The sequence below is a fragment of the Dermacentor albipictus genome, chromosome 1, assembly GCF_038994185.2.
Source record: "Dermacentor albipictus isolate Rhodes 1998 colony chromosome 1, USDA_Dalb.pri_finalv2, whole genome shotgun sequence".
Lineage (NCBI taxonomy): Eukaryota > Metazoa > Arthropoda > Arachnida > Ixodida > Ixodidae > Dermacentor > Dermacentor albipictus.
In genome coordinates, this window is record NC_091821.1 from 340,824,259 (window position 1) to 340,847,211 (window position 22,953).

The following is a 22,953-nucleotide window of genomic DNA, read 5'->3' on the forward strand; positions in this document are numbered from 1 at the left end:
GTTAGAGCACTGCACGGGCCCAACCCCGGCCCGGGTGTATGTGACCGAGCTCAGCCCGGGCCCGTGGTTCCCAGACTGGGTCCACCTCGGGCCCGTGTTACTAAGCTCGGCCTGGGCCCGGGTATTCATTGCTAAGCATGCATTGCTTCCTCTGTTGCGTATGCCTTTACCTTGATCGTACGATTCGGTCCTATGAGGACATTTAGCATGCGATCGCATATGCCTATACATTCAAACAGGCGAATTCACCAGCATACAGCTTGAAATAAAAGCCACACCCCTTGCGTTAGCGCTGAAATAATATAATAGGAGAGTTGTGATAGCGCAATTGCAATAGCGACAACAGGGAAATAGTTTGAAGAGCGGTTCTTTGTCTAATTTATTTTTCCTTACGTTGAAGCAATGTTTGTTTTTGAGGGAAAAAAGAAATTACAGCGTCACCTGTTTTCAAATTCCTTTGCTAAGGTATACGAAGAGCCAGCTTTCTGCTCGTGTCACTTCAGCTCGGCACAGAATGCCTGGGACCATGCAATACATAATGTTCGCCTGTGCTCGAAGGCACGACTTATAGGCCCTTTAATCAGCGTGTACGAGTCCGGCCCGTGCATGTGGCTTCAAGCCCGAGCCCGGTACCGTGCAATGCTCTAACGCTCATAGCACGCCATCCATCCATCCATCCATCCATCCATCCATCCATCCATCCATCCATCCGTCCGTCCGTCCGTCCGTCCGTCCGTCCGTCCGTCCGTCCGTCCGTCCGTCCGTCCGTCCGTCCGTCCGTCCGTCAATGCGTAGTTCGAAGCCAGATTCTCCTATATGTTTGTTTATTCAGGTGAATAAGGTAAAAAATATTCAGTGGGTAAATAAATCGTCTAGCGAGATTTAAGTCGACGTCTAACCAGGGAAGTGACTCTTGCGTGAAACGCCTTAACTTCTTTCTCTTGCTGACTCTTGCTGTTCAGTAACTTACATGCGTTCGCGCGAAACTTTTCAATGACACATTCGACATGGTCATTTGAGAGCGCTCCATCCGTGCTCCAGTGCGTTGAAAGACAGCGTTGAAGCTGTTAGCAGTGATAACCAGGCTTCAGTATTCCCTCGTTAAAGCTTAGTGGTTTTCTCCCCCAATATGTAAGCTTTGTGGGAGAGCCCTGTGAACGGCAATAGTTCGTGTCGTCTGGTGTGAGTACATTTAGCCACGTGTGTGAAATGTTTCGCGATAGCTGCTACTGGTCTGCAGAACGGCGTTCTATACTCACGCATAACCTGCTGCGGCCAATACAGGGATAACTACCGCGGAAGAACTTCTACACGCGTGTTACTGTGGTGGTAGTACGGCCGAGTTTGACAGCGCCTTTTGGTTTCCTGTCGGCTTTGCTTGCTACTTCCGATCGTTTTGCATGAGCCAAAACGAGGAAGAATAAAGCGACAAAAAAAAAAAAGAATGTGCGTAATACGGAGTAGTGTATTTCGGATCTTACTTCAATACAAGTACCGTAGAAGGTTAGGTGCTTTCTGTTGCCCTATTTAAGCTAAGACGAATGTGGCTTTGGGACGATTTTCAGGAAGGCTGTCACGCGCATAAGCATCCGCGTTCCTAGCTTTCCCTACGGCGCGCCACGGAGATCAGTTCGCCGGTATAGTTTGAGAAGTGTGCTAAGTGCTAATCGTGAGAAGCGTTTGATGCGTGCGGGCCGCTGCAGCTGCGCACGCACGGCGGGTCGGTATGCCGAAATCGCCGCTGGAATGCGCGCGCGCGCGCGCGCCTCTTTTCCTGTTCGCCTGGAATGTGGAGCTCGTCTCCTTACATAGCCGCTCCGAGGGACGCAGAAGTGCTCTGCGCGTGCATTCGGCCACGTCGTACTTATACTGCGCGTGGATACCCTCCGCTTCTTTTCGCGTTCGATTATAGTTCGCGTTTCTTTGCTCGTTCGCCGCCACGGGCAACGACCTCGGGCGGCTACCACCATCGATGCCCGACCGCGACTGTGCGGCCATTCACCGTGCCCCTGGCTGCTGATATACCCGACCGCTCGTCAGCTGCGTGCGTCATTATATATATATATATATATATATATATATATATATATATATATATATATATATATATATATATATATATATATATATATTCTCAAAAAATTAGGGATGCGAGAGCATGAGAAGCGTATTGATTTTCCAGTCTTTTTCCATCGAGAAGTGAAAACAAAGAAAGAAATTGAAAAAAATGAATTTGCAGAACTTTTCGTTCGTAAGTGCTGTTTTCCATTGACAGGTCGCCTTCGATATATATTAATACTGTATGCTACTATATTAACAGACTGCGATAATTGATTGGCTCGTACGCTGAAACTGTTCGTAAGAGCAGATGGTAGCCATTCGTGATTATTCCTTTCGCTCGTGGGTAATAATAACGAAGCTTACTGTTATCTCGCACCGGGCATAGGGCGCTGCGACGCCTTCGTTTATCATCCCAGCCTCGCCAGCATGTGCCCCTATAGAGATGCGATGAAAATGAGGATGCGTTTCAAACGACACGGGCATGCAGGCTTCTGGGCGGCTTCGCTCGTCTGGCTGTCGGGCGTCGAGATCGAGTTCGCGGTTTCAGGAAGGGCCATGCGTGTCCAGAGGTAGACGATGGGCCCTTCGACATTTCGAAATCTCGGGCACACTTGCCTCGTGATAGTGGGCGAATATTGTCATGGCGAATGCTCATTGCGTTCTGCCCAATTATACTTTCTACCACTCGCCAGTGTCTTGTGTTCCAAGTTGAGACTGATCTGATATAGCGCATCTCTAAAAGCGGATCCAGCTTTCTCAGCAGTCGCGTCACCCTTACGGCGGAGCAGTTACAAGACGCTAAAGATAGGCCTTGCGTTTGCGTTCGCGACCATCTGTGTAAACGTGGCACCATTGGCTGTCCGCGCACAAACGGAGGAGGGGGAAAGAAACAGGACGGAACGATCGAGTGGCACTCGCCTAGCACCCACTCGTCCACCCCCATCCTTGTTCAACCGTTTCCGTCTCGGCTTACGCAAGCACGCCGCGGCAATTCACCGTCGCTGCCTCTTTCTCTTTTTTCGCACACTCATTAAGAAGCGGGTATAGTACGCGCGCACGCAGCCGAGTGAGCACGGGAGGGTAACGTTCCCGTGCCCGCCACGCGCGCCCGGCCAACGTTGGCCCGGCGGCGCACGCCGACGCGTTTCTCGTACGCACCCCCCCCCCCCCCCTCCCCCCGTGCATTTCGCTCGCTTCCTCGCCATTCAAGAGCAGCAGCGCCGCTTTCGTCGCATGCGCCGGCTCTTTGTCTGCGATTCCAAAGGCTCATTCGCGCAGGGCGACTGAAAGCGGTCGCGCGACCAAGTTGGTCGTAAATGGTCGCTTTTCTCGAAAAAGCGACCGACCTGGGTCAGTCGCTCGATCTTTCGGTCGCGCGACCGTGGTCGCAAAACTGCTACGCCAATCAGCGGCGCACCAACGCTAGTGTGTGTTTTTATTCGCTGCGTCGCATCAAATACAAAGTCCACGCCATCATGACATATTACAGGAATGCAATTGGCGTCTTACCTCGCGATGCTGGGGCGCAGCAGTTCCAGCAACGTACCGAACGCGCGTGGTAGCATTATTAGCAGGAAGATAAACAGCAGCAAAAGAATGCACAAGAAGTACGCACCAATTGGCACGCAAGGCGAACTAGAAATTAGAACTTGCTCTCGGTAATACTCCTCGCCATGCGCGCGGAGTTCGGACAGAAGGCGGCTATAGCGTGGCCGGCCACCGCTTTTTCTTCGGAAGGTTCCGCGCTGCCACAGCTGACACCACGGCAGAGCAGGTCAGCACAGTGTACACGTCTTCCTCTCTGCTCGAATCAAAATCCATGGCTGTTGCTTGAACGGGAAACTAGGGAAGTGCGCGTAAACGGCGTAGATCCCTGTAGAGTTATAGCTAAGAACGATAATCTCCAGCGGGAATGCGACTCGCAGGTCGCGCTCAGCCGGGCTTGCCGGTGTGAGCATTGGTCGCATTCAGTCGCTTTTTGATCGCCAGTCGCAAATAGTCGCGCGACGTATTCAAGTCGCCGGTGTGATTGAGTCTTAACGGTACACGCACGCCTTGCGGCATTGTGTTCGTCTTTCTCTATCCGATTACGTGCCTTTGCCTTCTCCCACCTCCTTGCGACTGTCGGCCAGGTGAGGTCGGCAGCGTTGCACGGATATATATATATATATATATATATATATATATATATATATATATATATATATATATATATATATATATATATATATATATATATATATATATATATATATATATATATATATATGTGCCTTGAATGAAAGGCAGAGATTTTAGCCAGCGTATAGACATCGCTACCGTGCTACTCTGCGTGGGGAAGGGCATTGGGGAGAAGCAGAAAGAAGGAGAGAGGCGCGAAAGAAAGAAACAAGTTAACAAAAAGTTGAGCGCTGAGTTTTCTGACTCATGGGCAACGGCGTGCAATGGTAGAATCCTTCAGTGCATGCACCGTCCTACAATGAGGTGACAAATTCGCCGCGTGACAGATGCATGAGGCTGACGGAGTAGAAATAACGTTTCTCGAGTTCACCAATGTTTTCTAAGTATGTAAATAAAAAGTTCATCGCACGCCGCGGTTGCGTGAGGCAGGTTGAAGGACCTCAGACACAGTCAAACGACAAAGGTCTCTGTGTAAGCGAATGCATGCAACGTTCAACGAACACAACGATAGGCGCCGGTCCTGTCGTTTGTGTTCTTCTTCTTGAGTCCTGGTCTTCTGCGCCTTGCCTTTACTACTTCAAGCATGAACCAACTAGCCCAAGCAAGAGTTTTACTTGTTCATAGAACGCACGCTCGTCGGCATACGCTTGACGCTCAAACAGGATATGCTTCACGGTTTCAATTGAGCCGCAGTTGTTACAGTGTGGACTTGTCACTTGACCGAAGCGGTACCGTAAGCAGTTTCCATAGGCGGTGTTCAGGCGAAGACGATGATATAGTTTCCAAATGGCGAGGGATGCTGGTTGGGAGTCTGGATCTGAGGTTTCGGTCGATTGAGTAAAGGGTAATATTGGGTCGGCAAGCTCCAGAGCCGATATTTTTCTTCGGAAGCAAATGATTTATCTGTTGGGAGGCATCAGATCTAGTGAAATAAATCCGCTTATAGTTTTGGTGTTGAAGACCTTTGCGTGCCGTTTCATCTGCTTTTTCGTTGGCCACAATGCCACAATGAGCCGGTATCCACTGAAATGTGATACAGTGGCCTGATGCAATGGCAAAGTGATCTAAGTGCGCAATGTCGAAAGAAACAGGCTGATTATTGTTTTTTTTTGTTTTTGTTTTTTTCACAGACTGCACAATGTTTGTAGTACTCCCTTAGAGTCAGTGAAAATCGCCCATTGACCCGGCGCTCGGTGCAGTATATAAAGGACAGCGTCTTTGATGCCGTGAAGCTCTGCTGTCGTTGAGGTTGTCCTCCACTGCAGCTGATAAGAAAGCATTAGTGTTGTTGAGGGCACATAAAGACCACAGGAGGAAGTCTCCCGAGTGGTTGAGGCATCAGTGTATATGTGAGTGTGCTGAGTATATTTCTCGGCTAAGTAGAGGAGAGTGGTCTGCACTAGCGCGGTCTGTGACATGCGACTCTTTCTCCCATTTAGACCGGGTACAAATTGGTTTATATCTAGAGGCGGTAGTTTCCAGGGAGTAAAGGTCGGAGGCAGTAATTTTTGTGGCTGAATAATCGGAGGAAGGTGCAGGATTTACACAGCTTGGCCAAAGCCAGAATTACTGTGGGTTACGTGGACACGGTACATGAAGTGCTTCTTCCCTTGGAGCACATGCCGAAGATGGGTACGCATTGTTTTTTGGGAAGGGATGACATCTATAGCGGTAGACATCCTGCTTCCGCTACTCTTCCCGAGGCTGAAAAGCCCTTCGGGAGGCCCAGGCAAATCTACAGGCAGATGTTCCGCGCAGCTTCTAGAGTCCTCTTGTTTGCTGGTGATAACCTCTGAAGCACCGGTAGGCATAGCGCAATGTGCCTTCAATATAGGCTTTTTTCAAGTAGTACCATTGAGCGGCCATTGCAGCCCTATCGTGTTCCCGCCATGAATTTGAAATCTTACGATGCTGCAGTAATCCTCGCACGTAGTTTTTCAACCTGATAGATTTCTGTCTATCACAATTCCAATGAATTGCTGTGACCGTACATACGGCAGCGGTCGTCTACCGAGTAGGAGCGAATATTTGGTCATTTTCTATCTTGTGAAAGCCATGGCTGTGCTTTCTTCTGGCGACAGGTGAAGACCTCAGGGAGCCAAATACACGGAGAGGTTCAGTAATGCTTTTTGAAGCCGTTGTTGGGTGATATAGCGCGATTTTGATGTGCCCCAGATGCAGATATCATCGGCATAGATTGTGATGTGTACTCCTCGCGGCAGGTTCCTCGTTATGTGTATCAAGGTGAGATTGAATAGGAGCGGGATGAGCACAACACCCTGGGGCACGCTCTTTCTTCTCCACAGCGCAGGACTGTGTAGGACCGCTCGGAGTATTCATAAATATTTTCCGCTCTGTTAAATAGTTTTCTATCCACTTGTATAGCTTTCCTCCGAGGTCAAGTCTAGCCAAAGCTGCGAGAATGCCGTGGTGAAAAGCAGACTCAAAAGCTGCCTTGATGTCAAGGAAAACGGCTGCCGGGATGCGCCCAGCGTGAATGTCCTCATCAAGTGGGGGTATGATCCATTCGTTGTCTTTACGTGGCGGACAAATTTCTCGTTGGGCAGGCATAGAAATGCTTACGCATTTCTGCTGGCTGCGCTCGCGCGTAGCAGCAGCAGCGATCGCAGGAACGCAGCGACTGTGTCATAACGTTGAGCAAGGCATCGCCTCGTGGGTACCGAAACCAGTCCTGGATAGGGCGCATGCAGGTGACGTCATGGACGCTGTGCAGGACGATGAGCTTCAGATAAGCAGGAAGTAAGCGAATCGAATTGAGACGCAGGTTTTCACGGTGACTACATTACTGTTATTTCCCCTTTGGTGGGGGGGGGGGGGAGTGTATTGCGTGCCCAAACCACGATATGATTATGAGGCACGCCGTAATGAGAGATTCCGGATTAATTTTGCTCACCCTGGGTTCTCTAGCGTACGCACAATGCATGGTAAACAGACGTTTTTGCATTTCGCCCCGCATAGAAATGCGACCGCGCGGCCGGGATTTTATCCCGCACCGTCGGGCTTAGCAGCGCAACGACAAAACCACAACGGCGCGTACTGTTAACTTTCCACCCACTGTCCACCCCAACAGAGCGCTGCATTTATCCCGAATAATGAAATGAACTTGTTTCACTGCTATATGTAGTTCCACTAACTGCTGCACCAAGGACTGTTGGACGCCCGCCCGCACACACGGTAAATATTTTCGTCTCGCTAAACGTCGCATGTAGAAAACAAGAAATTACGGTACATCACCCTTTACGTTTTATACGGAGATGTGGCAGCGATAACAGTTCTCATATTTTCCGTGGCTACCTTGTTTTGGAAACTTCCTGTCAAATTCCTGTCAAACCACTATCAAATTTACGCCATTGTTGGCATTTGGAGCCAATCATTGCATCGAGTGGAGCAGACGACGACACGTCGTGTGTCACTTGCTGGGCAAAAGTGAGCCCCAGCGTTTATTCAGCACTGGTTTTATACACGTTGTGAACAGGCGGGTGCGTATCGTGCCATTTTTATCACATGGGGGCGTATCGTGCCATGAACACAGAGCGCGCTGCATGCTGAGCAGATTAGATACAGATTACGATACATCCCCCCCTTCGTAACGAGAAAAAAAAAAAAAACTAAGGACAAGGAGCGCTTTTAGCTCGGGAGAACAAAAAGAAAGTTAAAGAATCACTGCACATCCAAAACTACAGCAAAGATCAGAGCACTGAATACAGTCACGGCACTTGTTGAAAGTTCGCGTCATACATTAAGCGCCGAGGTGGTCTGCGTTGTCTTGTAGTCCTTGGAGCAGCTGCTTGTTGCGGAACTGTCGGCACAATGCTCGCTGTGCTGTTTGGGTTTTGCGCCGCCTCTGGGTCGTGTTGTGTGCTGGCAGGGGCAGCGTATTCTTGAAAAACACCTTCGTCGTCGTGAGGAGGACCGCTAAGGCGAAAAGATTCTCTGGTTGGCAGCAGATGCTCGCGGTTGCGTCGCAAGAGTTGCCCGTCTTCAGTCATGACAACGTATGACCTTGGTTGACCAGACGACTGAAGAACCCGAGCCTTTCTTCTCCATGATGAGCTGTCTTTTATTCTGACCGTTTCGCCGTTGTTGAGCGGTGCGAGTGGCCCTCTTGAGTAGTCTTTTTGCTGGCGTTTGTCAACCCGCCGGCTTTGTCCGACCTGAACGGCTGGTAGAGTTGTTCGCAGCGAGCGTCCCTGTAATATTTCGGCTGGTGACCAGCCGCATTCCAGTGGAGTTGACCTGTAAGCGAGAAGACCAAGCCAAAAGTCTTGTTTAGCTTCGGTTGTTTTCTTCAAGATTCTCTTGACTACTTGTACCCCCTTTTCGGCGAGTCCGTTGGAGCGGGGAAAATACGGGCTTGAGGTCACGTGTTTGAAATCGTACACTTTTGAGAACATGGCAAATTCTCTACTGGAAAACTGAGGCCCGTTATCAGTGCATACCTCTACAGGTATGCCATATCTGGAAAATATGGCACTTGCTGCATCTACAGTAGTTTTTGCTGAAGTGTCTACGAGCTGTTGGACTTCGGGAAAATTCGATAGGGCATCATAAACACATAAGTAGGACCGACCTGCGTGGCTAAAAATGTCCATGCCGACGCGGTACCATGGTTGGTCTGGAACCGGACGCATAATCAAAGGCTCTTGCGGCAACTTGTAAGCGTACGTTTTACATACAGAACATGCCTGTGCAAACGTTTCGATATCAGTGTTCATTCCTGGCCAGAACACCAGGCGCCGTGCCCTTTCTTTGCACTTGTTAATTCCCATGTGGCCTTGATGAATTCTTGCCAACATATCGCGCCTCATACTGGCCGGAATGACAATCTTACAGCCTTTCAAGAGAACCCCTTTTACTTCCGATAGCTCAGCGGCAAAAGGCTTAAACGGTCCTTCAATTGGTTGCCCGTTCTCCAGGTGCTTTAGCACAGCGGCGAGCTGCGTGTCCTTTCGTGTCTCGGAAGCCAGTTCTTTCCACGTGGTTTCGCTGACAAGAGAATCAACCACACTTACTGCGTGCACTTCGACGTCGTCGTTGTTGTTGTCTGCGTTATCTGCTGCGCCCTTAACGGAAGCCCTGGACAGCATGTCCGCCAGTAGAAGCTGTTTTCCTGGAACATAATGCATTAAAATGTCATAGCGTAGCAGACGCAAAAAAAATCGCTGCAGTCTTGGCGGCATGTCACCGATCGCCTTCTGCGATATGGAGATCAACGGACGATGGTCAGTCTCAACGACAACCTTCCGCCCATACATGAAATGGTGAAATTTCTCGCAGCCGAAAACTATGGCCATTGCTTCCTTTTCAATTTGTGAATAGCGTTGCTGCGTATCAGTAAGCACTCTGGAGGCGTACGCAACCGGTTTCCATGCACCGTTGTGATACTGCAGCAAGGCAGCACCGATTCCGTTTTGTGACGCATCGCATGATAACCTGGTTTCTTTTTCAGGGTCAAAAACTGATAGCAAGGGCTGCTTGCTAAGGCTGTCGCACAGCGCTCTCCACTCTTTTTCGTGATTTGCCGACCATTCGAAAACAGTGTCTTTTTTTAGCAAGCTTCTGAGAAGCGTTGTCCTTTCTGCTAGTGTTGGCAAAAACTTTCCAAAATAGTTCACGACACCCAGCATGCGTTGAACTGCTAGTTTATCACTAGGGGGTGCCATCTGCAACATGCACTCAACATGGGATGCATTTGGACGGATTCCTTCTTCGTTTATCACGTCGCCCAGGAATTCAATTTGTTGAACGCCAAACTCGCACTTTGCTGGATTGAACGTAAGGCCCGCACGTTCTGCCGCTTCTAGCGCTGATCTTAGACGTTGGTCGTGCTCTTGTTGGGAATTGCCCCACACGAGTATGTCATCGACATACACTCTAACGCCAGGAAACGCGTCAAAAATTTCACTTAGGGTTTGCTGAAATACTTCGGACGCTGATGATATTCCGAAAGGCAGTCGCAAAAATCGATAGCGGCCGAAGGGTGTCGCAAAAGTGCATATCCTAGACGTCTCGTCATCTAAGGGAATTTGGTGAAACCCTGCGTTTGCATCTAGGCGAGTGAATACTCTTGCGCCGGCCAGCTCGGCCTCTATGTCTTCCCGCCTCGGCATCGCGTAGTGCTCGCGCTTGAGGCACTCATTTATTTTCCTGGGGTCCATGCAGACTCGCAGCTTCCCGTCTTTCTTTCGTACGATAACAAGGGGACTCACCCAGTCTGTTGGCTCAGTGACTTTTGCAATTATTCCGGCTTGTTCCATACGTGACAACTCCTCCCGAAGTGGCTCCTCTAAAGCCAGTGGCACTCGACGAGGTCTCTGAACCACTGGCGTGGCGTCCTTGCGAAGCACCATGTGGTATACTCGTTTGACGCAGCCGGTGCCAGTGAAAAGGTGACGAAAGCTGGCAACCACTTCTTCAGAGCTGTTTTGCGACACGCTGTTCACGCGTGAAATCAGTCCCAGGCGTTCACTCGCCTCAAGTCCTAGGATTGCTTGGCGCCCCTTTCGTGCCACGAAAAAGCTCAGCATGGCAATGCAATACTCATCAAATTTTTTCGCCACTGTGGCATAGTCGTCGTTCTTCTCGCCTGCTGCAAACGTGAAGGTGTTAAAGACTTCAATGGCCTCTGCGCCCGCGACGCTCAAAAGCAACGCTGTCTTCTTGGACTCAGTCCGAGGCTTTTCTGCGACCTCTGACGCCGTGAGGAAAATTTCAAACCTTTGTTTGAAGAGCTGCCAGTTCTTGCGCAGGTCGCCTGTTGTAAGGAGCGGCTCCGGTGCTTTGAGGAAATCCATTTTCCGCCACAGGATCGCTGGTCTTCACGCGTCGTGCAGGAAGTGCATTGCCATGCTAACCACTTCTGACACCATGCATCGAGTGGAGCAGACGACGACACGTCGTGTGTCACTTGCTGGGCAAAAGTGAGCCCCAGCGTTTATTCAGCACTGGTTTTATACACGTTGTGAACAGGCGGGTAACGCCCTTATCACATGGGGGCGTATCGTGCCATGAACACAGAGCGCGCTGCATGCTGAGCAGATTAGATACAGATTACGATACAATCATAGCTGCCCTTTCAACCAGTCAGAGCTGACAAGGTGGGGAACTTGAAAATATGGAGGAATTCGACAATTTCCTGAATAGCAACCTCGTTGTGCACAGGTAGTGTTGTGTATGCAGGTGTCGGTAGAGGCAGTTTCCAGATCATTTTAGCAGCTGTGGGAAATGATTTGGAATTTCAACTCCGTTCCTATTACCCCTGGTATAACCCCATCGCTTCCTCTAACCCTCTCCCTAGATATAGCGTCTGCTTTCGTTCTTCATCTTTTTTTTTTTTGCCCACTAGCGTTCTTGAAATATCTCGGCATGAAAGAGACAGTGTTATCTCGGTGGCTTGGCCAAGCCGGTATACGGGTGGCGAATACGGTTCAGCCGACACGGTGGAAAGAGGGTCGGCACATATCCCGTGCACATGTGTGGACTGTCGAGGAACGAGTCTTTTCTAGGGCTAAGCGATTGACCGATCAACTAGACGCCTTAATGGCGACTTAATTGCTCTGTAACCTGTTGCAGTAACGTGTCTCAAATTAAACACGCGCGCCTTTGCAAAATTCTGCGTCGTGCGACAGTTCCTTGACTAAGGCGACCAGCGCCTTCTGTCGCAGTGGAATGTCGGTCATATGTTCTTTGTTAGCCGCCAGAGCGCTTGGAAAATGCCAAGATGAAATACCGCTCTGCAACGAACGCTGTGTAGACACCATGTGAGTGTCGTGTGAAAGCGAAAAAAATTGGCAGTGGTTTAGCTCGGCTATGCCAGGATATACTTAGCGAAAGCTCTGGAATAGCATGGTTAGCCTTGGTTAATCTTGATTGCAAGTCCAGGTTAGTCTGGTTGTCTAGCTATGTTGCGGCGTTTAGCCAGTCGTTCGGCGCGCTGTTCGTCTGTTTCCCGGGCGATTCGTTTCATCTTCATCTCGTTCCGATGTCGATTCCAGGCCTCCTCTTGCTTATCAAAATAGTCGCCGTCCATACTGCCGCCTCAGCTGTGGTTGCGGCGCACGCGAGCTCTCCTTTTCAAACCTACGACATGTTATCAGCCATGTGACGCAACTGGCGAAGCGAGCGGAGGCGAGCGCAACGACGAGGAACGCGTTGCGACGTCATACCAAACGGCAGCGGCGGAGCACCTGTGGCTCTGTGCTAATTGTGGCGCATGCGCAGTAGTGACTAGGGAGCGAGAGAGAGAGAGAAATATCCGCGGCGAGGTGGGCGTTGTGACGTCATGTGCCACCTCGGAGCATCGCCACGGCGAAATCACAAGTTCGCTGCTAGTAAAGCTTTCGCTTTAAAAAAAGAAATCGCAATTTCGCCCGAAAGGCGAAGCATCGATTGCGATGGCAAATTAGTGAATAGTTATAGGAAGTAAAGATAGTTGTATTATCGGCCATATAAACTTGTGAACATAGGCGCATTAACTAAATTAACAAGCGTGGTGTCGCGCGCGCATAAGCAAACATGAGCTCATCTCCCTCGATGACTGCAGAAACTCTGTAAAAACGCTGGAGGGAGGAAGCGCGGCAGCAGCAGCGAGTGAATTGACTGAATTGACCTTCGTGCTGCGTCTCGCATCAACGCGAACTAAGCCGCGGAAGGATCGAGAGCACGCGGCGGACTTCGTCCCCGGCGCAGATGGCTTGCAGGATAGCGCCGCCCGGAGTACACCTCCCCCGTTCGTACCTTCGCTCCGGAGCTTTGCGCTCGACGGAAGACGGCGCGCTTGCTCCCCGATTCTCCCCTTTGCGTTCTCTCCCTTGCGTGCGCGAGATTGAGCCCCGATCGCCGGCTCACCGTCGCGACGCTCTCACTCGCACATGCAGCTTACGGCGCGCGCCGACGATTTTATCGCCCTTGGACTTTGTACGGAGCCTCACGGTGACGCCGACGGCAGAAATGCGCCTGGAGTGACCATATAATTGCTGGCACAATAAAACTGTAGTCTCTACCTCTACGGGATAAGAAAAGAGCAGATTGGGTGAGGGGACAAACGCGAGTTAATGACATCTTAGTTGAAATCAAGAAAAAGAAATGGGCATGGGCAGCACATGTAATGAGGAGGGAAGATAACCGATGGTCATTAAGGGTTACGGACTGGATCCCAAGGGAAGGGAAGCGTAGCAGGGGGCGGCAGAAAGTTAGGTGGGCGGATGAGATTAAGAAGTTTGCAGGGACGGCGTGGCCACAATTAGTACATGACCGGGGTTGTTGGAGAAGTATGGGAGAGGCCTTTGCCCTGCAGTGGGCGTAACCAGGCTGATGATGATATCTGTAATGCTCCCGGCTAGAAAGGTTAGCGCGAGCGTCAGTAATTTGCGTCTCAGTCATAGTTGTTGAGTTAGTGTTCCTGTGAGCCATACGCAGATAGATCTAGCTTACTTTACGTGAGCTCGGCGCGAGCAGCTCGAGTCTGAAGACGAGTTCGCCCATGCCGACCAGACCGCGTTTGCGTGCCTCTTGCAAAGCGGTTGCGGCGAGTCAACCCACTTTTAGCATTTAAACGTAGTGAGTTGTCGAGCTAGGTTTCCTGTGAGCATACGCTGTGACTCTGTGTCGAGCGCCGAAGGGCGCCATGCGAGACAGAATTTATCCTTCGTCCCTCGAAAGTTTACTGTGCAGCAGTTTTCAGTCACTCGCGCGTAGTTAGTCTATACCCCCGTCGCGGATACAATGCTTCGTGCAAATGGTGCCTGACTCATATCTGACCGACCTCTTGTGCGTCAGTAGCGAGATGGGATTTCTCGGTAGTGTACGGAAATGCAGATAAAGAGGACACCTGGAGTACTGTACATCACCGAGGCGCTGAATCGTCGCGTTCGTGGTGCGAAAACGCAGGTCGATATGAAAGCGCGTCATTTTTATGGTGAAAGAGATATACTTGCACATAATGAACGTCTTTATGGAGCCTTATCCCGTATCGTCATGCCGCAAAGGCCACGTGCCTTGTCCGTTCGCATCGCTTCTGTGTGTTTGAATCTTTTACGACTGCTGTGTCGCAAAACCCTTGTTTCTCCTGCTGGTTGAAACTCTTCTTTTTCATTTTCTTTTTCTTTGCAATAAAAAGTTGCACTTAGCAGCACGAGTTATTATGGAAGGCTTGGGGCGCTCTGATAGTGTTCTGATTGAAAGCAATGATTTTACCCAGCATTAAGCACCTTCATCTGCATTAAGCACCTTCACGTCACGAATGGAAGTGCCCGGATCTCCTGCTTTCCAGCATGTGTCGCCTTGAGCCTCTCGCCGTTAGGGTGCCTGCATGCTCTCCCTCTCCCCCGCATTCAGGCACCATACACCTTGTCATCTCGGTCGTTTAACTGCTCCCGTTTTAATGAGGTCACTTCCGGCATCTTTCGTTTCCCTCTCGGCCTCCTCTGCATGCCCCCTCTAATGATGGTTCACGATGAGACGATGGAATCTAAAATCGTAATTGCGTCGTCGTTGTGCTTGCGGGTTGCGTTCTCAAAGCGTCGAGAGTTTCTAGAGCTTCCCTTTAGTGCGCAATTGTTTTTTTCTCGAACACAGGCTTATACCGAGTATACCGTTGTTGTTTAGCGTGCTTTCAACGCGATATCGTTGTATGGATCAAAGCTTGTTATTCGGCGATGTGCGGAGGTATGCCCTCGGTGGAGCAACTGGCAAGCTGAGAGCGACGAAGCGGCCGAGGTGGAGCAGTGGAGTGGCACGAAGCGAAGGCGTGCGACAGGAGCAGCAGATAACGATTAGCAGTAGTGTGCGAGATCATAATAACTCATGGATGATCATGAGGTATGAGAAGTTATTCAGACCCGCCACGGACTCTCAGTGGCTATGGCGAACTGCTGCTAAGCCCGAGGTTGCAGGTTCGGTTTCCGGCCGCGGCAGCCGCAGGCGGAAATTGCAAAAGCGTCCATGTACTTATATTTAGGTGCGCGTTAAAGAATACCATGTGATCGAAATTAATACAGCCCTCTAATACGGCGTTTCTCATAGCCCTAGAGTTGCGTTGGGATGTCAGATCCAATCAATCAATCAATCAATCAATCAATCAATCAATCAATCAATCATTCAATCAATCAATTCAAATGTTGATTTCAACAAATGATAGGATCTCATAATTTTATCGCGTTACAGTTGCTCGGTAAAGCATGCGCAAATGCGAGTTTTTGTTTGATTTCTCGGCATATCGCGCATATATACGAACTGTATCGTTCAGGCCTCGGGGACAGGGGTTTGAGCTGTTGCGTTTACCGCCGATGCCGGCCTCGTGCTCTTGCTGTTCACTGCAGCTGGTGTCTCGCTAAAGCCTGGGGTGCTACGGGGCCCGACATGCGCACAGGCAAAACACCTGCCTAACAGAAACACTTGCAAACCGCGGCACTTTCTTCGAGACCCTTTGTACCTTGAGACCTTGAGACCCTTTGTACATTATAGTGCACATTACCTTGAGTCCAACTGAAAATTAATTGGGAAGCTATTACGCAACATATTCACCCCGAATATGTCTGACGCATGGCGTACCGCGTGAAGGTGGTTTAATCATTTTCTTACCGCCAGCTTTCGAGGAAATTGACGCTCATTTTATGTAAGCTGTTGCTTCGTCACAGACGATGAAAAGCAACCATTATATGCGTTTCGAATACCGCGAAATGATACGAATATCCAGTATCCAGCGTCAACATGTTGATCCACCTCATGTTGTCTCTTCGGCTCTGTGTTTATGCAAGGAAAAGCAGTTTTCATAGTGTGTGAAACGTGAGACGATGGTTACGTGCATGGAGGTGGTGCTTCTGGAGCCCAACAGTGGCATCAAAACAATCGTCTTTCTTTTTTTCTTCTTCTTTTTGTTCGTAACATACGAGCTAGTAATAAGAACCGACTTGAAGAGCGATTTTGAGCTGTTTTTTCACGTCTCAGATGACATGCCCTTTTCGTTTCGTGATATACTATAGCCATAACATGCCCGCTGATGGTAGAGCAAGGCGAAATGCCGTGTGGAAAATGGGGCTTCCGCGCAGAAACTTGCCGCTTACGAAATGTGTTTTCCTTTAATCGTTCGTCGAAATTCTCTATTCCGTTCGTTCGTTGTGATTATTGAGAATCGCCATGGGACCGTTGTGAAATAAGAGCTCGACAGAAATCGATGCTCGTGCGGCCGTGTCACGGTATACGTTGCTGCTTTCCATACTGAGCGCGGCTTTTGTCTGCGTGCCTCACTAGCAGCGCCGGAATAAATTTTGAGGAAACTCGTATTTGCATCTCAATAACAAATCTCACGCTGCAGCACCAGCTTCTATGCGGAAGATCACGCGCTGAGCGCGCCAGTTGAAGACAACGAAAACCTACTGCGACGTGAACACGTCTTCGGCCCACTTTGGTTGGCTTGAAATATATCGCGTGACGTACTGCTAGTTTCTTTCCTTGCTACATGCTTTTAAAGCGAAGGCTTTTTCTTTGTGGTGTCTGACCGGTTTATGTGCTTTGGTCAGCGGTGGTGGCTATGTACTGCGGAGAAGTGAAAGTTTCGGGTGGTCGGGAAGCGGAGTGGACGCTAAAGCTTCGCTCTACATCGATTCGCCCCCAGCGCGTGATATCTGCATGAGTTTTTCGGAGTTGTGCACGCGCACAGTGGCGTTGTCGCTATCTTTCGGTGGGCTACCTGTTGCTTGGTACGCTATTTGCCAACATAGTTCTGACCGCTCTTCCGGTTGCTGCGCTTACGGGCTTGCTGATGAGCGAGACACTTTAGTTTTGTTGGCGCTGCCGGTCCCCGAATCGTCTTCATCCAATCGCAGAACCTTAGCGTGGAGCGCATAGGGAGAGCGTGTTCGGGTGGATAACCTATACAGAACCGGTATACGCATACCGTGCCGGTATACACATTCTGTGATCACAGCGAATCGCTGTTTATCTCTTATAGAAGCCACCGTCGATGGTCCCTCGCTGGCACGTTGATCTGTATGTACTGTGCAGCACTATGAACCGCAACTCTGCGTAGGAAGCCTGCAGCACGTGAGCAGCCCGTATCGTCTCGCCAGAACTCGTCTGAAATCTCGGGCATGTGCGATCGTCGGTTTCTCGCGCGACATCGCAAATTTTGCCGCTTCCCCTCCTGCCAGTTTGCCTTACAGCGATATCTCCAAGGGTGCTTTAGCGTATACTCTCATGACGTCTGTCGCAGGAGCATAAATATTCGTCCACTTCGAGGAGAGATGCTTCAGCAGCTATATACCACTGCTGCTCTACTATACTAACTGTGCTGCGAATTCCGCGCCACACTGCGGTGTATGATTTTACCCGACCCGCTCAAGTCCCCGATCGCTGTGGGAACAAGTCTGCGTTCTTTCTCCGCTCAGCCCTGTATCTGGTGCCGCCATCTTGAGCTGTCAGCGAGGAAGCTTCTCGCGACTGCATAAAACGCGCGGTGTGTTATTGGCCTCGTGGCCTATTTGCCAACAGAGCAGCCGCTGCAGACGCGTTTGGCGTTGCGCTCCCTAACGTGTCTTACTTTCGTTTACCCGAGCGCTGGCGCGTTTACACCGCCCGGAGACCGAAATGATATACGCGCACGGTGCCGGCGCGCTCGCGGTGCGATACGCAGAAAGCGCGGTCCAATCTGATACGCACTAACAAGTCTGCAGGGCCGCAGCCGTCCCCGCACCCATGCGAACGAACGAGAAAAAATCAAAAGCACATCAAAAAGGGAGAAAGGAAATGAACAGACTCGACGGCGGCGGCGGCGTCCTTCTGCTAACCAACACGTCCTCATTTCGGCGCACTGAGCTTTGATCGTATTCACCGGTGCGAGTCGTATGATATACGTGTGCCTCCGACGCAGGGCGTCATGGCCGCAGTCTGTACTGGCTGCACGGCTGGCTGCGAGTGTGGGCGTCTTGTTTTTATTTGCGCGCGTCATCCGAGCAGCGCCCCGTATACTATATTTGTGCGTACTACGCCGAGTGCGTCGCCGCGTCTCCGCTGCGCTTTTGTTTTGAGATCGCGCGCGCGTGACTCGCTGGGGACCTGCTGCTGATGTTTTGTTTGCTTCGCCGACCCAGCGACGGCTCTCTCCTCTTTCTTCCCGCGGTCCCCCCCGATCTCTTCTTGCGCGTCAGTAAAAGAAGGCCGCCGCCGCCGAGGTGGAAGGAGGTCCGCTTGTCGGCGACGCGTGGCTTCTCTGAATGCTCTTGTCTCCGTTTTCGCCGCCTTCCTGTTGTCTTGCCTTGTGCGCGCTCCGTCTGCTCTGTCGCGTTTCCCCCCCCGCACCAACCCCTTATGTGCGCCGCCGCCGCCGCTTTCGTCTGCTTGCCGGTCGTCGTCGTCAGCCTGCTATAATAGGAGCCGCCATTGACTCACCGTTGCTACACGTCTGCGTTGCATAGCTTATTCATCTTCTTGCTTTCCGTCGTGTCTCTCTCGCTCGCTCGCTCACGCCGCCACACACACACACACGCACACACACATAGAGTGATAGAGAGAGAGAGAGATGTACTCTCTCTCCTTGTGTGTGTGTTCCTGATTTTTTTCTTGGGGGGGGGGGGGGGGAGGGTGGGAGGGAGGTAGATCGCCGACGCGCTTTGGGACACCGGGAAATATTGTCGAGTTGTCGAGGACAACTTGCAAGTGCGCGCGCTGACGAGGAGGGCACCGGCCTGCGGTCAGCGCCACGCGGAAGAGAACAACGGACCTCGAGGTCGTTTTCGTGATTTCCGGTTAGGAAGAGACGGAAGGAATGGCGCGTCTATACTGAAGGAATGACGTATTTACACACGCGAGCAGTATCAGGGGGAACGTGCAATTTTGTTTTCGAGCAGCGATTACTCATATCGTGTCGGGGTTACAAGTTAGAAGGGTGAATGTACGTGTGTTCTCGATATATGTGTACCTTGCTTAACACATATGCGCGGAATTTCGGTGGATCCCTGTACACATTCAGTGGCTCATGGATAGCATATTCTTACGTGGGGCATGAATAGAGCGTAATGACGCGCGATGGGATTCGGATCCGCTAGGCTACGTCCACGCTAGCGAAACCGCCTTCGGCCGGGGAGCGGCAAACGTCGTGCGGCAAGTTGCATGTGAACGGGCCCTACAGCGCTCGATCCGCGAAGTGGAACCGGCGGTTCAATACGCCGTGTGAATCAACGGTCTTGCGGCGTTCCCCTTCGCCATATGTGCGGAGGGGAAAGCGCGCACGCACGCACGCACGCACGCACGCACGCACGCACGCACGCACGCACGCACGCACGCACACACACACACACGCACACACACACACACACACATGCACGCACACACACACACACGCACTATTCACCCATTGCGGCTGCTGCTGTTGTAATCGGCCATTGTTATTTTGCGGTTGGGTGTACGAGCAGAGTAGTCCGTTCTCGCGGAATGAAACGAACGCGCTGCACACAAACTCGGCTTGCACCCTCCGGCCCATGCCGGCTTCGCGCGGTGCAGCACCCACGGTTTTTCTCATCGCCAGGTGCATCTTTCCGCGCGGCTTCCCCCGCGCCGAGCGCGTGGTAATGGCGGGGTTCGGAGGACAAGGGTCGGAACGAACGCGGAGCTTCTGTTCGTGCCTCGCCGATTTGTGTGTCCGTTACATTACCGAGCGTTATTGCCTATTGCGTGCACGCGCCTCGCTCGTTCATTTCTCTTGTCGCGACGCGCCAAGTCGCGAGGGCCTTGTCTACGGCTGGGCCTGTATCTATTCTGAGTGAGTCCTTCCTCGTTATCGCAAGATACCGGAACACTCTGCCGATTCGGCGCACTCCAGTGTCGTAGGAGTGAACTCAAGCGCCCGCGTTCTTTGTAGCGCTGGTTTCGCTATCTATGCAGGCGCATAAAGGTTGGTGGCGGTTGCACTAGAGCTAGTGCGCTTGATAGCAGCAAATTCTTGGCGACTATACTTTGGCGGCTATACTCCGCAAGTCTTGCGCTGCCATATATCAGTTGCAGAAAGTAGGAAAAGGTTGTGGGCATAGTTGTGAGGCTGGAGGCTGTTTTCAATTTCCTGTCTCCAATACTTCCACGATTGTTCTCGGCGATCGTGTTATTTGTCGCCATTCAGGCGGGAGTTCACGTTAACCTTAACCTCCGGATGCTGATCCTGTCGTCGAACACTTCACGGCGGCGAATTATCTATGGGCTACTGGGAACATGTTACAAAACGTGTTTTAAAAGAATTGACGAAAGGCGCGCCACAACTCTATATGCTGGAGCGTTTTTTTTTCCTTTTTTTTTTCTCTTAAACGGGCAGATACAGCTGTCACTGCGCAGGGAAGTTGAGTCCTTGGTGCAGTATCAAGCCGCGCGTTGATCTATATGCGTGTGGCACAACTGCAAGGGGACATCCGACTCGTAAGTGGTCTTTGTGCTGGACAATCTTTTTTCTGTACGCGATTTCCTTCTTGTCCCATAGTTATCGCTCTCATCGTAATGAAAGGGGAACTAAATTGAATTTTATTTTCGGAGGTACGGGCGCCTGTCTATTGGCTGCGTGTGTTAAAAAAAAAAAAAGATTTTGCACTCACCGCTGCACTGTTCGTGCTCAAATTTTGCAGAACGATCGCATTGTGTTGTCGGCTTTGTTTAGTATAACACTTAGCAGGCACGATTAGTCGCCTGTTTATTAAGACAAAAATGAGAAGCTGTTTTCGCCTAAGTGAAAAATGCGTCTGAAAAGCCGGCCCTGGCATACTCGTGTTGCCGCCTGCCGGCAGCAGCAGGAAGGAGCTGCTGTCACTAAGCGGCCGATTTCAAGATGCCGTTTCGTCTGCGAAACAGCTCCTTCCTGCTGCTGCCGGCAGGCGGCGACACAAGTCTGTGCCAAGGCCGGCTTTTCAGACGCCATTTCTTCCATAGGCGAAAACAGTTCGTCATTTTTTGTTTTAAAATCAGGGTACTAATCGTGCCAGGTGTTATACTAAACGAAGTAGACAACAAAATGCGATCGTTCTGTGAAATTTCAGCCAGAACGGCGCAGCGGTGAGTGCAAAATCTTTCTTTGAACACACGCAGCCAAATGCTCAGGACCCTGTATGCTGTAAACTGCGCTGCAGGATGATCACTCGTACGCCCCTTTCCACGGTCTAGAGTCATAATTTATTTCTGAAACGCCGAAAGAGGAGACGACTAGCGGCCCTCATTGGCGCTGACGTGAACTGCTAAGAAGCACGAGTCATATAACACGTCATATGGTTGGTTGATGCCTTCGTATATTTTGTTTGACAGCACCGAAATTCGATGCGAATCGTGTTTCATTCCATTTTTATGCAAGACATACGTAGACCATGTTTGCAGTCAGCTTTCGGTATCGGCGTTCTCGTGTTGCCCACTGATAGCGGCTTCGTGTGAAACTCGGCTGGGCTCCTTTAGCATACGTGACCTCCTGCGGCGTACAATCCGGGTCCTACAATTCCGGTCAGCGTTTAGCTTAGCGCCGGGTAGTGTATTCATAAACATCTAAGGAGCCCCGCGGCATGGAACGACGCGCACAGAAGCATGCATTCGTACGCGTTATACATTATACTCATTTTCTGAGCTTGCGTCTTTTGTGGTTAGCAGTGTGCAGGTTAGCAGACACCGGTTAGCAGGGTGCGTTCAGGTCAGACAGGCATCAAAGCCATGGATCAAATGTTTCGCGTGTAGCTATTTCCTCGACTACCCGGGAATATGGGTCGCGAGAATATAGTTAGCGCACCCAATGTAATGAACTTGCGTAAAGGCAAAGTCACCACGCGTGTACGGTAGTGGTGCTATTCTGAACCACGGCCGAGCTATATATAGGGGAGACCTCTAGCTCGGCCGTGTCTTTGCCTTGTCGAATTCCGCCATGTTTTTCGGTTTCGCGATCTTGTCAGCTTTGATTGACCCCGAGGGCTGCTATGGCCTCTCTGATTGGCTCAAAACGCCGTCATCACAGAATTTGACAGTATGGCGGAATTCTGTCATGTCCAGCGTAGCACTCCTGGTTTACTATAAATAACACGTATCGCAATAAATATTATTGGCAGCTCGCTTCCTATATTGGCTTATATTCATGCGACATTGGGAGCGCGCGAGGTACAAACGCGCTTTCTTTATAGGAACAGCATTAAATTCACAGGAAGTCGCGCTGGTGGTGACATCTTGCGACGCTTTCATCGCAGTAGCCGACTGTATGCCGCATACATGCAGGCGTAATGAAGCGATGTGAAAAATAAAATTAAATAGGGTTTTACGTTCCAAAACCACGATCTGATTATGAGGCACGCTGTAGTGGGAGACTTCGGAAATTTGGACCGGCTGAGGTTCTTTAACGTGCACCTAAATCTAAGTACACGACTGTTTACGCATTTCGCCCCCGTCGAAATGCGACCGCCGTGGCCGGGATTCGATCCCGCGACCTCGTGTTTAGCAGCCCAACACCATAGCCACTAAGCAACCACGGCGGGTTGACAGCGATGTAACAAGGAGAACACAATTTTGCGCTTTCTCCGTTCTTTTTCTCTCGCTTAACCCTCTTCTACCTGGTTAGAGCAGCAAGCGGGACGCGTGTCTGTGTGGCCTCCGTTCCTTTTCTCCCCCCCCCCCTTTTTTTTTGTCTCTCTATCTTCCTTGCTTATTTTCTTTTGCTAAGAGGAGGATCTCGCAAAGGAATGACGTGTTTTT

The 22,953-nt window shown here is 50.7% G+C and overlaps 2 protein-coding genes across 4 annotated transcripts in view; one reads left to right on the forward strand and one right to left on the reverse strand.

The window, feature by feature from the left end:
- LOC135906095 (insulin-like growth factor 1 receptor) overlaps positions 1–22,953 on the forward strand; it is a 228,010-nt gene that overhangs the window by 104,478 nt on the left and 100,579 nt on the right. The gene's annotated exons all lie outside the window — the stretch shown is intronic.
- LOC135906049 (uncharacterized) lies at positions 7,671–11,316 on the reverse strand. The gene is made up of 3 exons (XM_070531738.1): positions 10,473–11,316; positions 9,276–9,373; positions 7,671–8,499 (listed from the first exon to the last, which is right to left on the reverse strand). Exons 1-3 carry the CDS (start codon positions 11,055–11,057, stop codon positions 7,971–7,973), a joined length of 1,212 nt encoding a protein of 403 aa, XP_070387839.1. The 5' UTR covers positions 11,058–11,316; the 3' UTR covers positions 7,671–7,970.

Excerpts from the sequence above, each read along its gene's own strand:
- LOC135906049 (XM_070531738.1), bottom strand. The coding sequence starts at position 11,057 with ATGGATTTCCTCAAAGCACCGGAGCCGCTCCTTACAACAGGCGACCTG. Across the intron at positions 9,374-10,472 it reads TCACTGAGCCAACAGACTGG|GAAAACAGCTTCTACTGGCG; the intron begins GTGAGTCCCCTT and ends ATTATGTTCCAG. Across the intron at positions 8,500-9,275 it reads ACGACGTCGAAGTGCACGCA|GTCAACTCCACTGGAATGCG; the intron begins GTAAGTGTGGTT and ends TCTCGCTTACAG.